The 18,861-nt window shown below is 39.9% G+C and overlaps 1 protein-coding gene across 1 annotated transcript in view; it reads left to right on the top strand.

Annotated features, from left to right (window-relative positions):
• LOC140934378 (uncharacterized) overlaps positions 1 to 18,861 on the top strand; it is an 81,908-nt gene that overhangs the window by 25,353 nt on the left and 37,694 nt on the right. The window contains exons 18-30 of the mRNA XM_073384012.1: positions 348 to 1,436; positions 4,739 to 4,866; positions 5,563 to 5,649; positions 7,944 to 8,054; positions 8,421 to 8,540; positions 10,218 to 10,383; positions 11,251 to 11,643; positions 13,269 to 13,432; positions 13,992 to 14,202; positions 15,932 to 15,961; positions 16,475 to 16,573; positions 17,148 to 17,356; positions 18,361 to 18,474. Coding sequence (XP_073240113.1) covers positions 348 to 1,436; positions 4,739 to 4,866; positions 5,563 to 5,649; positions 7,944 to 8,054; positions 8,421 to 8,540; positions 10,218 to 10,383; positions 11,251 to 11,643; positions 13,269 to 13,432; positions 13,992 to 14,202; positions 15,932 to 15,961; positions 16,475 to 16,573; positions 17,148 to 17,356; positions 18,361 to 18,474 — 2,921 coding nt within the window. The remainder of the gene's footprint in view (positions 1 to 347; positions 1,437 to 4,738; positions 4,867 to 5,562; positions 5,650 to 7,943; positions 8,055 to 8,420; positions 8,541 to 10,217; positions 10,384 to 11,250; positions 11,644 to 13,268; positions 13,433 to 13,991; positions 14,203 to 15,931; positions 15,962 to 16,474; positions 16,574 to 17,147; positions 17,357 to 18,360; positions 18,475 to 18,861) is intronic.

The raw sequence follows: 18,861 nt of genomic DNA, 5'->3' as shown, positions 1-18,861 counted from the left end.
TCAAAAAAATTGAAGTATAGTGTAACGTTATTCGACATTTCGTTCTTTCTAACGTCGTTATCAATAACGTAAATCGTCAAGTGTCAAAGCTGTTAAAAGAATTGAAGTTTGATAAATTTGATGGCATTCGTTCATGATTCATGCTACCTTAACTCTTTTAACAGCTTTGACACTTAACAGTTTTGATTCTTGATAATGATTTTAGAAACATAGAATCGTCTAACGTCTTGTTAAATGCTTTAAAAAACAAACGTCTGTTCGGTCAGCAATCCAATGGCATGATTCCATATAAGCAGATACCGTGAAACACATGAAATTGAGAAAAAACACATTGCCATCAACAATAGGGGCGGCCAAAGATCCACTCGCGAATTTTCTCCGCGTTTGGCAGAAGAAACCAGCACAAGAATTTCGCCCCTTTTCTTCCCAACTGAACGAACTACGTCACACCACGAATTCGCCCTCGGGGAAAATGTTTGACAAACCAGCTACAAATTACAAGGATCATGCGAGTGTCAAAAATAACAAAGCATCGCTAAAGCAAGAAATTGCAAAAGAGAAAGAGCAGATTGTGGACTCTCTAGGAAAACTAGAGCAGGGCCTAGAAGAGGCTCTTGCTGAAACAAGAGCAAACGTTCCGAAACCGGTTTCGAGGAACAACTTTGATGAGAGACTGCGATTCCAAGTTCAAGCTCCCAGTCCTGGTCCGTCCAACATTCAATTACCAAGAGACAAAACCTACAATCCACATGACGAACAATATAACCCAACGCTAAATTTACCAACTAATAATGTACGTCCGAGGTCCCAACTTTTAAATAGTATAACTAATACGCCTCACTCTTGGCATCCTCCAGAAGTGGCGGTAAACTGGATGGCTAATAGGTTTACTTCAGGACCGTACGTACCCCAGGGACAGCCTTTTTTATCAAACGTACAAAATTATCAACCAAAACTTGACGACGAATTCCAGCGCCTGGTGCCTAATCCAGTATCTAATGAGTTGACCTCAAATGTAAATCAACAAGCCCAAAGCTTGAGATTTAATGAAGTAAAAGCTAACCCAGTGAATACTAGTCTAAATTTAATGTATAATACAGTTGACAATCGACAGAGAAACGGTAACGAAATAGGCAATGGTGGGGTCTCCATGACCAGCCAGCCTCCTTACAGTAATGACTTTAATTCACCTAATTCGCCTAACTATGTTAACCAATATCTTATTAACCCAGGTGACATGTTACAGAGCTACGTTGGTAAACCTCCCTTGACTCCCCCTCTTGAGCATGCGTATCCGCAAATGAGCCACCAGCATGCGGCTCTTCTCCCGCCATTAAATCACCAGGAACTTCCACCTCTCAACCACAATAACTTGCTAGCTGCTCCTGAGACCTCCAGGTATACCGGAAGTGATGCAATTGCGTTGTCAAGCCAAGGTAAGGCACATTATATTAACTTAAGGTTGCAAAGAAAAATAAAATAGCTGCAGCCTCGTCCACAGGTTAATTTGCGTCATGCGGGTAAGCGGAGAAGGCTTGGAACCGAGCGTGGCCCAGGCGAATAGACTTTATTCGAGATACGCGCCATCTTTGCACGCGCTTTATGATTGATGGGATAAAAGCAATGTCACATGGTATTCCAGGGGCAAACAATAAAGATAAAATCTGCCAATATGAGTAATCGCGTTCGAGTTTTTTAATTCTCTAAAAACGAGACGATATTTATAGTCTTGCAAAATGTGCAGTTCAAGTCTCGACAAGTTTACGTCATTATTTCTTGTTGTGAGGACATGCACGGTCGCTAATACAACCGAATCACCTTTACCCATAATTCACCATTTTTGTTTTAAGATAAAATGTTCTTCACTTTCTGTCGTCTAGAATAAACAAACACGACAGCGATTTCTTGTATTGACATTTTTTTATCACTTGTTTGCCACCTAAGAAACTACGTGACATTGCTTTTATCCCATCAATCCTCAAGCGCGTGGAAAGATGGCGGGTTTCGTGAATGAAGTCTATTCAGCCGACATGCTTGACGGGCGACGTCGCATCCGAACTCGCCGAGGACCATTTGGTACGAGGCTGCATAGCTGTGTTTATTGAAACGCATATGCTACATTTACACCACATTTACCACCATTCTTGAATATTGTAGCTTAAGGCACACGCTGAGTCGTGAGTCAGCAATTCGCTTGACCTAATCCCTGCATAATGAGCCATTTCCGAGTGCCCCCGGGCCTCTGTATCAAAACGAGGTTAGGTGCTCAACCTTTGATATGGAAATGATTTTTCTTCCTCATGCAAATAGAACTCATTTCCACAGGAAGGGTTGAGCACCTAACCTCGTTTTGATACAGAGGCCCGGGGGAACTCGGAAATGGCCTATTCCTTTAAGCTATGTAATTCTTTTGCCATGGTTAGCAGTTTGGGTTAACAGGGGATAAAAAGCTTTACTTGGATAAAACGAACACTATATCGATAGGCTGTGTATTAGAGTCTTGTGCAAACGTTTCTAGATTTAAGAATTTGTTCATGCTTAGCGTGCGTATATCGAGTTATGGATGCACGCGGGAAGTTTGGAGAGCACGAAAGATGCGTAAGAGTTGCACGAGGCGATAGCCGAGTGCAACTCTAGCTTCTTGAGTGCTCTTCAAACTTCCCAAGTGCATCCATAACTCGATATACGCACAGCTAAAAGCATGAGCAAATTCTTTTATAACATAGCTGACAAAAATGCTTGCTTTTTGATTAACTGCAAAATTCTCGTAACGCGCTACACAATAACAAACGGTTATATTGGCTGATTGCGAACACGCCATAATCGTCTAGTTTGAATGAAAATATTCTTTCGGTAAAACTGAGAAAGGAAATTTCCTTCTTTATTCGTTAACGATCAAAGTTCACCTAAAGTTAAAATACTAACATGTCAGCTGACATGTTTGTAAGAAGTCGTAGAGTATGGTTTGGATTTGCTGAAAACATGTTTACGTTTTGCTCGGCGAAATCCAGAAAACATGTTTTTAGCGGAGACAACTGACATCCTTCTTTAAACTCATATTCATTTACGCACATTGGCTGGTCATTACGGCTTCTTGAGAAGACCTGGCAGCAGTTGTTTTTGTGAGTAATAAATTTATGTCTTCTTGTGTACAGTATGTGGTCCTTGGTCCGCGTCTAAAAGTCATTAACTTGAATATCTTACCCGAATCTTCACGTAATGAGCTGAAATACTCCCTAAATATAGCTTTTATGTTCCTCTCGATAATCCTGAAGTTTCAAGTTCCAGACATAAATATTTTGCTTGGAATTCGAAAAAAGGCGATCGTTTTCGATGGTCCTTGGTCCGCGAATGTGGTCCTTGGTCCGTGTCTCAGGTAAGCAGCACGAAAAAACGTAAAAATGTTATAGTTTCCACGCGAAATCGTAATTTTCACACTATTTCATGTATTTTTTTTTCTTTTCTTGATGTAATTAAGCTAAAGTTTCTTTCGGAAGATGTTGTGAGTATAAAATAATCTGCTTTTCTTTCAAAGACTTCAGACCACAGTCTCCTCCGGTCTCCCACACGAGCGTCGACGAGCGGTATTCAGCAAAAACTCTGTATGTATTCGAAATATTAAAAAAGGAGAACTTGTAGACATGTATAGGGACGATTTTCAAAACATTCTTCAAAAACAAAGGCTGTCGCTTTTTATTTTGGGAAGTTTTATTCAACCAAGGTCATAGGTCGCGGACCAAGGACCGCTAAGCGAAATTTGGTGATATTTTTCAAGAGTCGATAAAACAAAAAATTCAGAGTCTACAGCAACATGCTTCCAACAGCAGAAATAAGTTGATCTGAAAACCTGTTCTGCAAAAAGGCACGTCTTCCCGTTGCGTTTTATTTATTCGCAGGCTAAGTAAACATGACTATGTAATTTACGGTGCCGCAAAAATCCGAACTTCAAGAAAGACAAATTAACCTACCTGTCAACAAACTTTAATTTCGCGTCTTCCCCAACAACAAGAAAGCCGAAACTTCGTCATATGAAAGAATGCTAATCAGTAAATCACGATATCTTTTATTATTCACCGTATTGTTTTGCTCCACGAAATATTTTATCATTTTCGGAAAAGTCGCGGACCAAGGATCACATACTGTAATTTGTGTTGTTATTGCGAGAGAAATTTTCCTGCTTCAGTCAGATTGTACGAAGATAACAAAAGTGCAAAACAAATTTAAAAACAACAATAAAAACGGAAATTTTACCTTTAAATGTTGTTGATGACCAGTTGGTGTCTGTTCTGTTCCCAGTGAATGTCTTTCGGCCAAATTTGCGAAACGCGCAACTTGCGAGTTTTTTTTTAATTCGGCTTTATTTTTGCTGCTTGTTGGATCAGGACCTAAAAGATCAATGCCGATAGAAAAATTGGGGTGTTCTTCGCTGGTTTCTTCCATATTTTAAAGAGAACGAAAACTGCACTGCAGCTTAAAAGACGACACCTTTGCAACCAGGAAAAAAAAAAATACTTACGACATCTTAGTTACGCACGGGCGTGCGTAAATAAAGATTTTGTTCATAGCGGCTCAATAGGACTTATATAGGGTAAGCACGCGCGCTATGTAAATAAATTAACTGCTAAACACTAAAAACCAGCTAAGGAAGATCAAAGTAAACTAACAGAAACCTTGGCGATGCTGGCTGATTTGACTGTTATAACCAACTTTTACACGTCAGGAAATCTACCTCAAACAGGTCAAACAAGGACTTACTCGAAACCCGCACCCCCGATATATCCCTTCACCATCCCCCCTGAGGGAGAGCAAGAGAACCAAGGTTACCATGGAGACAAGGGAAGGAACAGCTATCATGAAACACCAAAGGTATCTTTTTATGTTTGCTTTAAGTGGACTGCATGGCCGAGTGGTCAGCGTGTCGGACTCGCAATCCGGCTCCCCTGGATTTGAGTTTCGCGCCTACGACCAGCCGGAGTTGTTTCTTCGTCCTCCTGAGTTCAAATCCATAGCCGTCCTTGTAAATGCCAGTTGGGTTTTAATCCGGATACGTTATATTTGTATCATTTGCTTCAAATTACCTGTAACTTGTTAGCGCAGCTTACTGCACGTACTTCCTCTAGGGATAAAGCGTTGACCTTTTTTTTTGCTGCATGCTTTGAGTTTAGTTTTGTCATGGAGAAATTGCATAAATTCCGTGATGCGGCCAGGATATTTCCGTTTCCGATATCTACAAAAAGTGTATAGAGGGTTTTCACTCACAAATGCAAATTTACTATGACAAGGGAAAGCGTTTACGTAAGAAAACCAGTTCAGCTCCCACAGGACTGGTTTGGGACACAAACATGGCCGCCGTTTCATTGTTTTTGGACATCAACATAGAGGATGTGACGTCATAAAAAGGCCCTCTCTCACCGTCTGAATTGCCGTGAATTCTTTTTCCATTTTTGTCTTTTTGTTTTGCTGTTGGTAAGTTACTGCAACTGGAAAAATCGTTTGGAAGATAAGATAATATAAATTTCTCATTGTAATTCTCCCTCAATGCACCTCCTTTCCTCCTTTAAGGCTGGTTCTGATGCCTCGGCTCGTGGATTTCTACAATCGTCGCAGCTCACTCAGTTTTACCCAGTGAGCCCGCCAAAATACCCCCAGGTATGATTAGGGCTGTTCCAAATGTCTAATAACGTGGATGCTTAAGAACGATAACGAACTTAAGCAAAAAGACGCACGTCAACTGAAAGTGGAATATTTGCATTCGTGGGCAGTGGTTTTGCCCATATTTTGGGCTAAATCGTCTCTATAAGAGAAAAAGACACTAAGCAATTCAAATTTGGAAGCACCAAGGCATATTAAAAGGGAAAAGGTCTCACTTCCGATTAACGTTCGTCGCTAAAAACGAGGCTTAAGCTCCCTAATAGCTTTTACTCAGATTGGGCAGATGTTAAATATGACTTCTGGATCTTATGGGTGTTATAATGGAAGCAGTGTCTCCCAGTGAATAATAGTCGTATTCTTCAAGTCTTTGTCTCAACTCCAAAGTTACGTAAGGTTGCGATAGCTATTTACTACCTGGCTCTATTATCAGTCGTTGTATTCACGACAACAGTCGTTTTCTAGCAATCATCGACGACGCCATCTTTACAAATGAGTCAACAACGATCCTGCAGGATATTAGGGAGCTTAAGTAAAGGCGTTTTTGGGCGACGCACGTCAAACCGAAAGTGAGGCCTTTTCACTGTTAAAATGTTGGTACCAAATATGTGTTATTAAGTGTCTTCACTCTTATAGAGGCAATTTTCCCGAACATTTGAGTAAAACCACTGCTCACAATACCTGGGCTCCCTAATATGAAACAAGTATGCATTATTGATTATTGAACATTCAGCCATCATCACCGAACAAGATTGGTTCTTCTGCGTTTAAGACATTAAACGGCCTCTTGTGGACGTGCTATAGAAGAAACATGAATCACTGGTCTAATCAAATGACTTTATTGTATTACCTACATATTGTATTTTATTACCTACAGTAACGAGACAAATCCCTGTAACTTAATTTCCTCGTAATAAAGTAATCTCAGCCGTAAAAGGTTAAATTAGTTAATTATTGCTAATAACATAGATATGGATTTAAAATACTAATTATATTATTGACTAGTAATCTTATAGTTAATATTTGGATAACATAAAAAATAACCCTTTTCCATCTTTTATCTCACATACACAGTCACCATCACTCATAATCATAACATCAGCCTTTTCGCCTCGACAACATGACTATTAACCTTTTCAAGGAGTCGATAAACTTACCTACTAATTCAACGTACAAGTGCTTTCAGTTTCGTATCCGGGGTATTTTTGGTTTGTGATTTATGTTTAAAGGCAGCGATGAAGTAAGCTGACAAAATAGTGGGATAATATGTATACATTCCTTCATGTAATATTTCGTGAGGTTGCCTGGTTTTTTGAGGTAATATAAAGGATTTTTCCTTAAAATTCCAGTAGGTGACTGAAAAAAAGTATAAATGAGTTATCAAACTCGCTAATATTTCAAAAGACAAAGGGAAATGTGCTCCCAGTGGTGTTCACTGGATATCTGATAAACACAGAAAACTTCTTGTTTTTGCATCCTTTTTCTTGTTGTTCCGAATCATTTGCTTGAGGACTTATATCAAATTCCTCGAATTTTGATTTTTTTAAAAAACTGCGCTATTTGTCGTATATTCAACCCTCTTCTCGGTTCGCTTTTTAATAAGTGTGAAAATACTGTCTCTCGTGTTTGTCATATTTAATTAAAAAAGCTTCCCTTTCTGAACTTTGCGTGCGACGTCACAACACTTACGTTAATTAGATTGGAACTTAATGCTCGTCGGATGAAATTTTGGTATTTACTTGCATTTGTACTGTTGGTGTGATGGATGTGTGGTCTATGTACGCTGGAGAAGGTTTGAGGCTATGATTTGTTCATGAAGTAACAGACAAAGAACCCAGACAATGCCCCAAACCCCAATAACAAGAGCAGTTGAAAGCTAATGCTATGGGCGACAAGGCAGCTCTCGGAACACCTCACGGGATTAGTTGGGAAAACAATGAACTACCCGCAAGTTAACAATTTAACCTTGACCTAAAACAAAAGAGCAGCAACCCATGGAGGCTAATTAAATTACAGTTTCCGAAGAGCTGCAAGCCTACTTAATGCCACTGTAATGCGACCGATAAACGTAGAGACCACGAGAGGACGCAGACTCGAGGTAGATCAACCCGTGGGTTGGGGCGTTCCAGGGGACGAAAAAAATTAATTACTTCACCCACCAATGATGTAGTTATATTCCCTGAAAAAGTCAGGCCAAGCCCGATGAACTGTTGGAAGAAAGGAAAGATACAGATTTCCTACTGTTGTTTCTATGTTTCTCTCGTGTAAATTGCGTTAACCTGTAATGTCAACAGCAAGCGGTAGCTCGCCAATGGTTCCCGGAGGGTGGAAACCCGTATCCAATCCCACTGCCACCAGAAGGAGGTCAGAATGATCCAATTGATAAAAACAGCGCTGGCTACACTGTAAGATTAAATTAAATACAAATACAGTTTTATTCATTTTAACGTCGCAAGAGAGAACGCGAGGGAAATCCGTGGGCCAAAAAAACCTTATATTAGCAAACGTCGTATACTTAGTTGTGTAATTAAGTTGTTCTTCTTAGCAAGTTAAATAGCAAGATTCGATTTGATATTTTTTGTGCGAGTCAAAACCAAACGAAGGTAGTTTTACCAGATACTTACCTGTGGGCAGTTGACGATGTCTATATCTGATTAGTTCGTAGTCTCCGGGCACAATGAAAATAATTAAGAAAGAAAATAAAGAAAACTTGAAAAATCTTAAACAATATTTTCTGGCCTGTCCCCTTTTATCGTCACAATTTTATTCAGCAGCTGCAACGGCCGCAGGAACAGCGCCAGCCGTTTGACAGCAACTTGTTGGTGGATCCTGAAACAGACTCAGCGCCTCAGTTAACAGCAACGTGGAAGAAGGGAAATTCTCCGAAAACTGTAAGACGATTACCTTTCAGCACTTTTCGGTCCGCATTAGAGTTCCATTGAACGTTTTCAATGACTCGTAGGAAGCCGCTTTATTTGATAGTTCTTCAACTATAATGTTTGGAAATCCGGCGATTAATACGTAAAAACAGGAAAATAATAATAAATGCCACACCCCTCATTACCATTTCATATCATACCATACCATGTCATACGATACTGTGACATATTCCATAATCTCCACAGCTTCCTGTAAAAGGTTCGTAAAATACCATACATACCATCGCACGGCAAAAATATTTTGTACTCTACTTATAAAGTAGATATTTACCGTAAAACCCCGTTAATACGACCAGCTTCGGGCCCTAAAATTCCCGGTCGTCATAACGAGGTGTGTGTGTGTTTTATTTTTTGTTTATTATTATAATTAATTTTTTTTTCTTTTGTTTCGTTTTTAAGCCTGGTTTTCACTGGCGCATAAGCATAAGATTAAGCATAACCACAAGCACATGTGTAAGCAAGTGAAAACTGGGTCGACATAAGCATAAGCACAAGAAAAACGGACAAGTTTGTTCTTCTTGTGCTTGTACTTATGCTTATTCGTAGCTTTGACTGGTGAAAACGGGGTCGAATCATAGGCCACTTTGACCCAGACCTCATGCGTACCTATCAAAAGCAATATGGCGGACGAAGCGTCCGCCATCTTGTTTATCATCGGGTTGAGGAGAGCTGGCATCGAGAATTGACTCAAAAATGCCATTCTGCGCGGGCGTATGTCCCTATGCTTATGCTCATGCGCTGGTGAAAACCAGGCTTTAGTAGTTTCAATAGACGCCAAAATAACATGTGAGAATGGACTATCTTGGGCAATAATATAACGAATCACTTACGCTATGTTCACACAGTACCGGAGAGCTTTTGCGCTGCCGTAAAAACCATACGGGATAGGGCTTTCTGTTCACACACAAGAACGGTTGTTGCGCGCGATTTCTGTGACGGAGCAAAGCTGCGCCGCGTCGATTTCTAAAGCGGAGAGTCACACCGGATTGGTTTTTGTGGCGCTACGAAAAGCCAGTGACGGATCCAGGAGAGCGGCCCTGGGGGCCGCCCTCCCCCCCCCCCCCCCCCCCCCTTATTTTTAGACCAAACTGAGGCCCGAAGGGCCAAAAAAATTTTTGAGACCCCCTTCCATATCTAAGGGTCTGGATGACCGCCCCCCGCCCCTATCTCGAGGTCCTGGATCCGGCACTGAAAGCTATTCGGTACGTAGTATGAACATAGCCTTAATGACTGGTATCCCAGGAAACTAGCTATTTTTTTTCTCCAATCTCAGTTTTTCCTTCGGCTACGCTTTGGCAAACAATGAGATTGGCGGGAAACAAAATTAACTCACTGTTTCCGTTAGGACGGGTAATCAAGTTTTTATTACGACTCAGCTTCTCAGTTCTGAAGCATAGGAAACATCAAGTATTCTTTCAGCTAAAAAAAGATGCGTTTTCTCTTTCGTAATGTTTGTTTCTGCATTCTCTGTTCTATTGTGGTAACTGGCCAAGGGTGGTTTTTAATTACCCCCTAAGCGACTTTTCTTAGGCCTATTTCGACCAAAAAAGCAGGCTCTTACCTAATAATTCTCGTAGAAAGTTTATAATTGTGTACATACTTTCAATTGACATCGATGCTTATGCATAGACTCCAAAGCCATGTGAAGGAGACGAGTTTTGCCCCTACCCCCTACCCTATCCAATGCCACTCCCACCAGAGGGACAACAAGAGGATCAGCTACACCAAGGGACTGGGCAAAATACCAATCCAATTCCCAATATTGGAAAGAAGAACTTGATTCGACCTAAACCAGGTTAGATACTGAGGAGCTACTAACAATAAATTGTAATTAATTGATGTGTTGTATTCTTTATGCAGCTGAACAGACGGCTATGCAGACAATAGTTACAGCAGTGTCCACTCAAGCAAAATACACTCATCTACGTAAACACACACTGGCACCCAACACCCACATACGTACTCTTTCAGCTATTAGAATTAATTTGCTGCTTATCATGGCTTACTTTGCACCTTTACAAATTTCCATAGACTTACAAAAAGCATACAAATACAGATAGATATCTTATACGTAAAGGGGTCTTGTATAATCGTTTCTGTTTTGCTAATCCTAACGTAGCGTTATTCTTTGCGAACAAATATGTGACAGTGGCAACGTGGGGCAGCTGATTTTAAAAACAAAGTTAACGAAGATCTCGGTTTGAAGCACGACAATCAGTAAATTCAGGGGCCCATTTCTTGAGAGACCAGATATCTTTTCATTTAAAGGTTTCATTTTTGTTAGTTTTGAAAACAATGCAGTGAAAGCACAAACAAATGCACACAATAGGAGGGGTGGTGTTAGTATATAGAACGCTAACAATTGCAGAATATATATTGTTATGAAAACGTTCTTGTTTTATTTCCGGTACTGAGAATAGCAACATCAACATTAACAACTTCTTATTAGCGTAATATTAATTTTCGAGGCATTCAGCCAAAAAATGCTAGTCTTACATTATCTATCGAAATATGTTAAGTTTTTGTAATTATATGGAAACAAAAAAGGAAGAAAAAAAGAAAGAGAATGAGGTTTTAAGAAAGAGGAAAAGGAACGAAATGGTATTCAATCAGAAGCGACGAGAGATAAAAACCTAACGTAAATGAATGCACTTCTTTTTAGACCTTCAGTGTGGCGCTGGTTGGACAGGGGCTTTAGGTGACTTTGGCTCCTTCTGTTACCAAGAAATTTTTGAACATAAAACTTGGGATAATGCACATCAAAAATGTAAGAGCCTTGGAGGCGAACTTTTCAGCGTCACCAACGCTTATGAACAACGTTTCCTTGAAAACTTTACAAACATCGAGTCATGGTTGGGATATCGGGACCAATCCCGCGACGGGACGTGGTCTTGGAGTGACTCAAGTCTGTCAGTGTTCACGAACTGGGACAGCAGCGCCAAGAATGATAATGGGAAGGGGAGAGACTGTGTCTTGCTAAATTCCCAAGAGGGCAAATGGAAGGATGCGTCATGTTCCCAGACACATGAATATCTTTGCAAGAAAAATGTTGAAGGTAAGCAGATTAAGAAACGTGAAAGGTTTTGCGAAGTTATGTATACCTAATGCAATAAAGGTTGCTTTGGTAAATTGTCATTGGTTATTGGGCACTCATCATTTGCACTTCTCCCACAATACACCTTGTTTGCCCCCCAAAATTTTGTATATCCTTTGTTTTCAATTTCTACTGGGTATTACAGTCGTCCCAGGAGAAATTTGAGACAGTGCCTATGCAACATTTTGGGGGGAAAACAATTCTGGGAGATGTGCAAATGGCGAATTGCACATTTGGGCATACCGAACTCACTTCAAAGATTTACTTGAATGACCACCAAATAATACCTTCCCAATGTGCAATTTCCCAATGCCCAAAGCAACATTTATTGAATCATGTTTATTTTGTGGTTCATTTTACATTACCACTAACCTTAAAACAAAGGAAAATAAAATTTCAACCAAGAATAACATTGAACCACAAGATATATACCAAAGACGGACGTGTTTGAGATAAATTTTCCTTTCTTTTTAGTAACTCCGTCACCGAAGGAAAACGGCGACGGAGATCTTTCAAACAGCGAATGTTTTCTTAAGCATCATACTTTCATTTGTAGTCGAGCTTGCGTAGCAGCGAGACTCGTAATCGGCAAGCTATTTTTTTCCTTCGTATTTAGGCCACAAAAGGGGATCGTGGACCTAGGCGTTCTTAGCGGAGACCGTAGAAACTGAGAATAAGAACGGCGACGTCACCGAGAACATACAATGTATTAAAAATTTTCCAGAGCGCCGTGCATGTTCTGTGAAGAAAGCTTTGGAAGCGGAAGATGTCTAGCTTTTCCGGAGCGGGTCCGGTCTATGAATATTATCGCTTGAAAATGCTGATTACTTTGGAACAAGTGAATACTTCAGTGGTCGAAAAAAAGAAGAATCTTTATGAGAAAAACTTCGATGGTGAGGCAAACCGGTCGGGTGTTGTAAACTTTCATTCTATGCAAATGAGTGTTGTGATAAGCATGCATGCATATTGTCGGTGATGATTGAAATGACACGCCATGTTCATTTTTGGCTCTTTGGCAATGATGTAATTTCTCTCGAATTGAGGCCATTGATTTTCGTGAATTTTTCACGCGTACTCAATCAATCCAGAAACAAATCGTCGAACACGATATAAAAAGTAAATACCCTGAAGAATAATCGACTGTCGATAAAGTAGGACGGGAAAAACTTATAGGGAGGAAATCCTGTTTCGTGTAGAAAGTCGGTTTGTTACGAAGGCGATGAGTTCGAATGCAAGTGAATTTAAATACCCGTGAAAAGAGGCGTTACGTTTCTCAGAAGTTTTGAAGCAATTCCTGGAACTCTGCGGTAAAAAGAGATTTGACTTCTTATTTCAGATTCAATTTGTTGTATGTATTTAATTGAACCTGGTACTGAGCTGGCAGTTTTTTCTCCTCCCCCACTTGATTGTTTTTCTATCATTGATACGAGCGACTCGTAAAAACTCCAACTTCTCCTAAGAGGAGTCGCACTTAATGACCTTCAGGTTACTTGTCCAGGAATAGCTCTTTGGGCCGCCTGTGTCACTGAAAACTATCACCAAGTGTCAGCATGTGTCTAATTAATGGTTTTCTTTTATTTTAAAAGATTGTAATAAGGGCTGGAAGAAATTGACTCTGAATTCAGTCCAAGGGTGTTACAAACTCTTTAAAGAAAGGAAAACCTGGGAGCACGCACTTGTGTCTTGTATGGACGAGAAAGCATCGCTTGCCAGCATACTTAGTGATGATGAAGAAACCATGATTTCACAGGTTAGAGACTAGCGAGGCTGTCTTTTTCTTAATTATTATTTCTCCTTTTTGAAAACTGAAAAAAGTATCCCAAACAAGAATCCAAAAAAAGTATTTATTGCTTTCAGTGTTCGTATTTCCTTGAATAAGCGCCCACGCTCTCAGTCTAATAAGCACCCTTCCCCGAATAAGCGCCTATCCCCGAGACCGAATTATCGAACAAGCGCCCCTCCCTTCCCCTCCCCGCTAACTTTCTAAAACAGTATGGATAAAAGGAAAAGCTGCCTGTTGCCACTTTATTGATGAGGATATTTGGTGATGATGATGATGAGATAATCAAGATTTTTTTTGCACGTGTATACCGATACAACGCTTGTTGGTACCAGCCAACAGCATTACTGTTTTGGTTCTTCTATTAAATATTTGATCAAAGACAAGTTAAATTTCGTTGAAAGGAAAACTTAAGAAGCGCCCCGTCAATTAAGCGCCCTCCTTCCAATAAGTGCTCCTCCTTTTAGCCAAGATTTTAAAAATTATTTCATTGAAAGAAATTCTATTAACGCGAGTCATGCTTTGTCAGGTTTATTCTAATTCCGACTTCTGGATTGGTTACAATGACATCGATAACGAGGGTGACTGGGTCTGGAGCGACCGTACAACTTCATCTTACACAAACTGGGACGATAAGTCTCCAAACAATGGTGGCGTGTCATGCGCAATATTGACCAGCACCGGAAAGTGGCATGATGAGCCGTGTCAAAGCCAGTATAGTTTTATTTGTAAGAAACCAAGTAAGTGTGCAATACGCTATTTCCATCTTTCGGGCCTCGATTCCAAAACTTTTTTTTTTGACTCACCCTCCAGTTGGAGGAATTATTGGTACTAAGACTCTCCTTCTCTCAATAGACTTCATTCACGATACCCGCCATCTTTGCACGTGCATTAGAATGGATGGGATATAAGTAATGTCACGTGGTTATCCGGGGGCAAACAAAGGTTAAAATTTGCCAATACGGCTAACCGCGGTCGAGTGTGTTTATTCTTTTAAAATGGTACGGCAATTTTAGACTTGCAAAATGTACCGTTCGAGTTTTGACAAGTTTCACTTCATTGTTGCTTGCTGTGAGGACATTTACGGTCACCACTTCATCAAGATCACTTCCACCCATAATTCTGCATTATCGTCTTTGAGATAAAATGTTCTTCATTTTCTATCTTCTAGAATAAACAAAAATGGCCGCGATTTCTTGTATTAGCAAATTTTATATCTTCTTTGCCAGCTGAGAAACCACGTGACATTGCTTTTATCCATTCAGTCGGTAAGCTCGTGCAAAGATGGCGGGTATCGTGAATAAGGTCTATACTGGGACAGGTTTTTGAAACCAAACCTGTGTTAGGTCCACCTTAAACTCGCTGATTGCTATCTCTTTTAAAAAGCTATATCGTGACTTTGCGTCAATTGAATTCCAACATTAATAGCCCAGATTTGTTATCTAAGACTATATTAAGACACTGACACTGTTTCCCGTCGTCTATTGCTAAGGATGGCAAGGATGGACATAGATTAAAACTTGCAAAAAAGTTTTAATGCTTTACCTGCGCCATCTCTACAGGAGCATTTTGTGTATGGTTCAAGACAAAAGCCTCAAGCACAGAACTGACCTAATAACAGAAATATCCTCGTGACACTGATAGCCCCCTTAATCAAAATCAGATCTCTCTCCTTTTGTCACACACGCAGACGTTCTTAGGGCTCGGTCACGCGTTCCTTCTTCACGAACTATGTTCGTGGGAAAGGAACGCGTGACAGCGTCTGCGTAGGAGGCTACTCTCCTTAAGCGCGCGTGGTGATTGGTCTTTGAAATAGGGACTGAGAGAACCCTGGGATCGAGGTTGTAACGCTCTCAGTACACAATGTGTTTATTGGTAGAGAGCTGGTGTAAAAATGTTTGGCCAACACATTACACTTGATAAGAAGGCAAGAACGAAACTATGGTCGAAGATGACTTAAAAGAGTTTTCTCTTCTTGAGAGTAATTAGAGAAAAGTCTATGAATAAAGCCCGTAGTGGACAATGCATCTATTGATGGAAGGCTGGCTCAAAAATGTTTTGCCAACAAAGTACACTTAATAAGAACCAAAATGATGATTAATAATGTCCAAGAAAATGATGATTAATAATGTCCAAAATGAAGAATAGGCAAATCTAACCCATTTTATAAAGAAGCAAATAGAAAAAGGGGAGTTAGCGTGGCCAAGTTATAAGCGCCTAAGACCTGCAATTCGGGCTTCGAATCCTGCACTGGCCACTTGTTGTATTTGTTCTTGGGTACTCCCGAGTTCAAATCCTCGATCGGCCACGCTTGTAAGTAGCCAACTGAATACCTCCTGTCAGTTGGGGTTTTAAATCTTCTTATGTTCTATTTGGATTAATCGTTTCTAATTATTTGAGTGGAGTACCTGTAAACTGGCTGGATACGCTAAATGCAGTTTCTATTATAAACTTATCTTTGTTTCCTAGGTCCCAAAGGCCCACATCATCCGTTAAATGGTAAGGAAAAGTAACAAGCGACATTGACAGCTCAGACGCGTGAGCTACCACCTCGGAAATCCATAAAGGTGGTTGCAGCTGGAGCTGATCGGTTACGAGAATGAGCTCTCGTAAACGACCATGTAATCGACGTATTGAAGGCGGTCGCTTACGAGAGCTTTTAGCAAAACGCTTGGCATATGCTTTTAACAAGTAAACGAACCATTAGCGCTTATGTTATGTGTAACTTTTAATTTGATCGAGTAGTTAATGGTTTTGTTCAGTTGTTGACCAAGTGGTCACTTACGACATCTTACAAACAAAGGAAAAGACCAGCCGGTAATTCGCCAACGTAGTCGCGGTCGCTTACCGGAGTTAAATTTTCAGTACAGAGCCCGACCTCGCTTATTTGGAGAGTGGTCGTAAGGAGAGCGTCGATTGTACGGCTGGAATTCTGTAAACAAATTTAACCCTTGCCGAAGTCTAATAAGCTGCCACTCATCTGTTCATTTTATCTTTTATCTTGCATTGTAGACGCAACTTTGACTCACGAGGTTGAGAAATTTGTCTCAAACAAATCATTGCTGAATCCTGACATTGATACTAGCGTAACGATTTTTGGAAAGCATTCAGGTAGAGTAAATTCAGGGTTCATACGCGTCTTGAAAACCCTTGTATTTTAGAATCCTTTTTAAAGTCCTTGAATTTCTGCTTCATTTATTTTGGTCCTTAAAAGCCCTTGAATTTAATAGAGGAACATTTTCAAACCTCCAGCAGACTTTGGCAAATACCAGTTTGAAGCCAGCCGAATAAAATCGGCATTGAGTAAAAAAAAGAGGCAGGTGTGGACACACAAACTAATTTTTCATAAAAATGGTTGCCCTTAAGAACAAATCCCATTATTATCGGATTACATTCTTAGTCTATTTGGAACGTTTGTTAAAATAAATAAATTAGGTCCTTGAAATTTAAAAATGTCCGTGAAAGTCCGTGAAAAGTCCTTGAATTGTATACGGGAAGAAGTGTTCGAACCCTGTAAAATGCGCATAATTTTACATTTTAAAGCTGTCGTAAATGGCGAAATTTCTGCGAGAAATATCTGGCCTTTTCAGTTCACTTCCACAGTTTTCAGTTAGGATTAGCCATTCATTTGTGTCATGTCAACATTTCGTCATTTGTTTACGCATGTGTCATTTCATCTTATCAGTGACTCCTCAGTATTTATGGACTGTGCAAAAGATATCTGACAGCCGTATTCACGGTTCCAACCCGATTGCTGCACACGGTAATGTAAAGGCAGAAGATGGCGGTCTTCAACTGAATGGAGTTGACGCATGGCTTGACGCAGGAGATTTTTATGGACAGTGCTTGGGGGATCCCGACCTATGCATCAAGGGGTTCTCCTTCGCGTTACAGGTACAGCATTCAACTTTAATTCCTAAGTTTCTTCAAGCTTTTCCTTTTATTTCACTCCTAATGTTACCATTTATGGACTGAAAAATGTTACGATTGGGTTGGTCTGTTCACTTGGCATTGTGTAACGTGCCATTTCATAATGGCCGACTATTAATATGTTATTTCTGACGTCGTTAGCATGTGCAAAATACAATTCTTACTTCCAAACGAGACCAGAAAGGCTCATATACATATGAACAAATAAATAAATGGTTCGCCATTATGAAAGAGATCTATTTAGTTAACAGGCGATTTTTCGCGCGCTGGTTGGTTGAGAGCTATGGTCAAGGAGATTATAGACCACAGAAATGACTTGATGAAGAAAATGAAGATGGAAGTAGAAATGGTCTTCCAAAATCGTCAATGTTCTTGCAAAAAACCAATTGAACAACAATTTCCATGGTCTATACTCTTACCGACAACAGAAACGACGTCAAAATGTTCGCCTGCGCGCGGTTCGTCGTTCCACTTGAGGTTCGAACATTTTGACGTCATTCTATGGTCGATCAAAGTATAGACTATGGGAAATTGTTTTCGATTTGTTGTGCAAAACCTTTTGATGTTAAAATGGCTTTGGTTTGCACGAGAGTAAAAAATTATTTTCGCAGCAGACTTAGCACGTAACCTCGTTTTGAAAAGGAGGCTTAAAAGTAAATTTTTTGATTGTATTTGTCGTGATCTAGATAATGGGCTCGTATCGTGATAACTGAAAGTAATACTGTCATAGATTCTTATTCCAGTTGATTATTGCAGAAACATAGAAGTGGGTAGGCAAGACTTTTTTCTTAAATGGCGGTATAGTGTTGAACTAGATGATGATGTTCATAATGCATATATAATGACACAATTATATCGTAAAATACGTATATTGCTTACATACATTGACGTGTTTATATATAAGAGATGTAGCAGCGTAATGACAAAGTTAAATATGTTACTCTTACAAGTGTATTTCTTTGCTGCAGCTAAATTTTGACGACGATGCTTTGTCCTACAAAGACAAACGATACATCTTGGACTCCAGTGGCAATTCGCGCGGCGTGTCAATTTTCATTCAAAATGGCTCTCTCTTTTACAAGGTAAAAAAAGGAAGGGCCAAATATTTAAACGTAGTTTGGCCAGTGTTTAACAAAACCGCGTTCTAAGTCATTTTCAATTTCTAAACATCATTTATTGTGAACAGTTTATGAAAGCATATAGAAAAGATTAGAACAGCATTTAGCTTCTTAAAACAACCCACCAAAGAAGAGATCTGGAGGTTCAAAGATTCGTTAAACCGCGGCTTAAGTTGGACTTCGTTTAAATATTTGGCCCAAAGGGTTTTCTTTTGGGTAATTTATGGTATGGTATGCACTGTTTGCATACCAAGAACAACTGTTTGATTAACCGAGTACAGTAGCTGCAGGGTTTCAATGAGTTATACATTCAAAAGCAAGATGCCATCAAATTAGATTATCGTTTAACGC

The sequence above is a fragment of the Porites lutea genome, chromosome 4 (assembly GCF_958299795.1).
Source record: "Porites lutea chromosome 4, jaPorLute2.1, whole genome shotgun sequence".
Classification (NCBI taxonomy): Eukaryota; Metazoa; Cnidaria; class Anthozoa; order Scleractinia; family Poritidae; genus Porites; species Porites lutea.
This window is presented reverse-complemented; position numbering and strand designations above follow the sequence as displayed.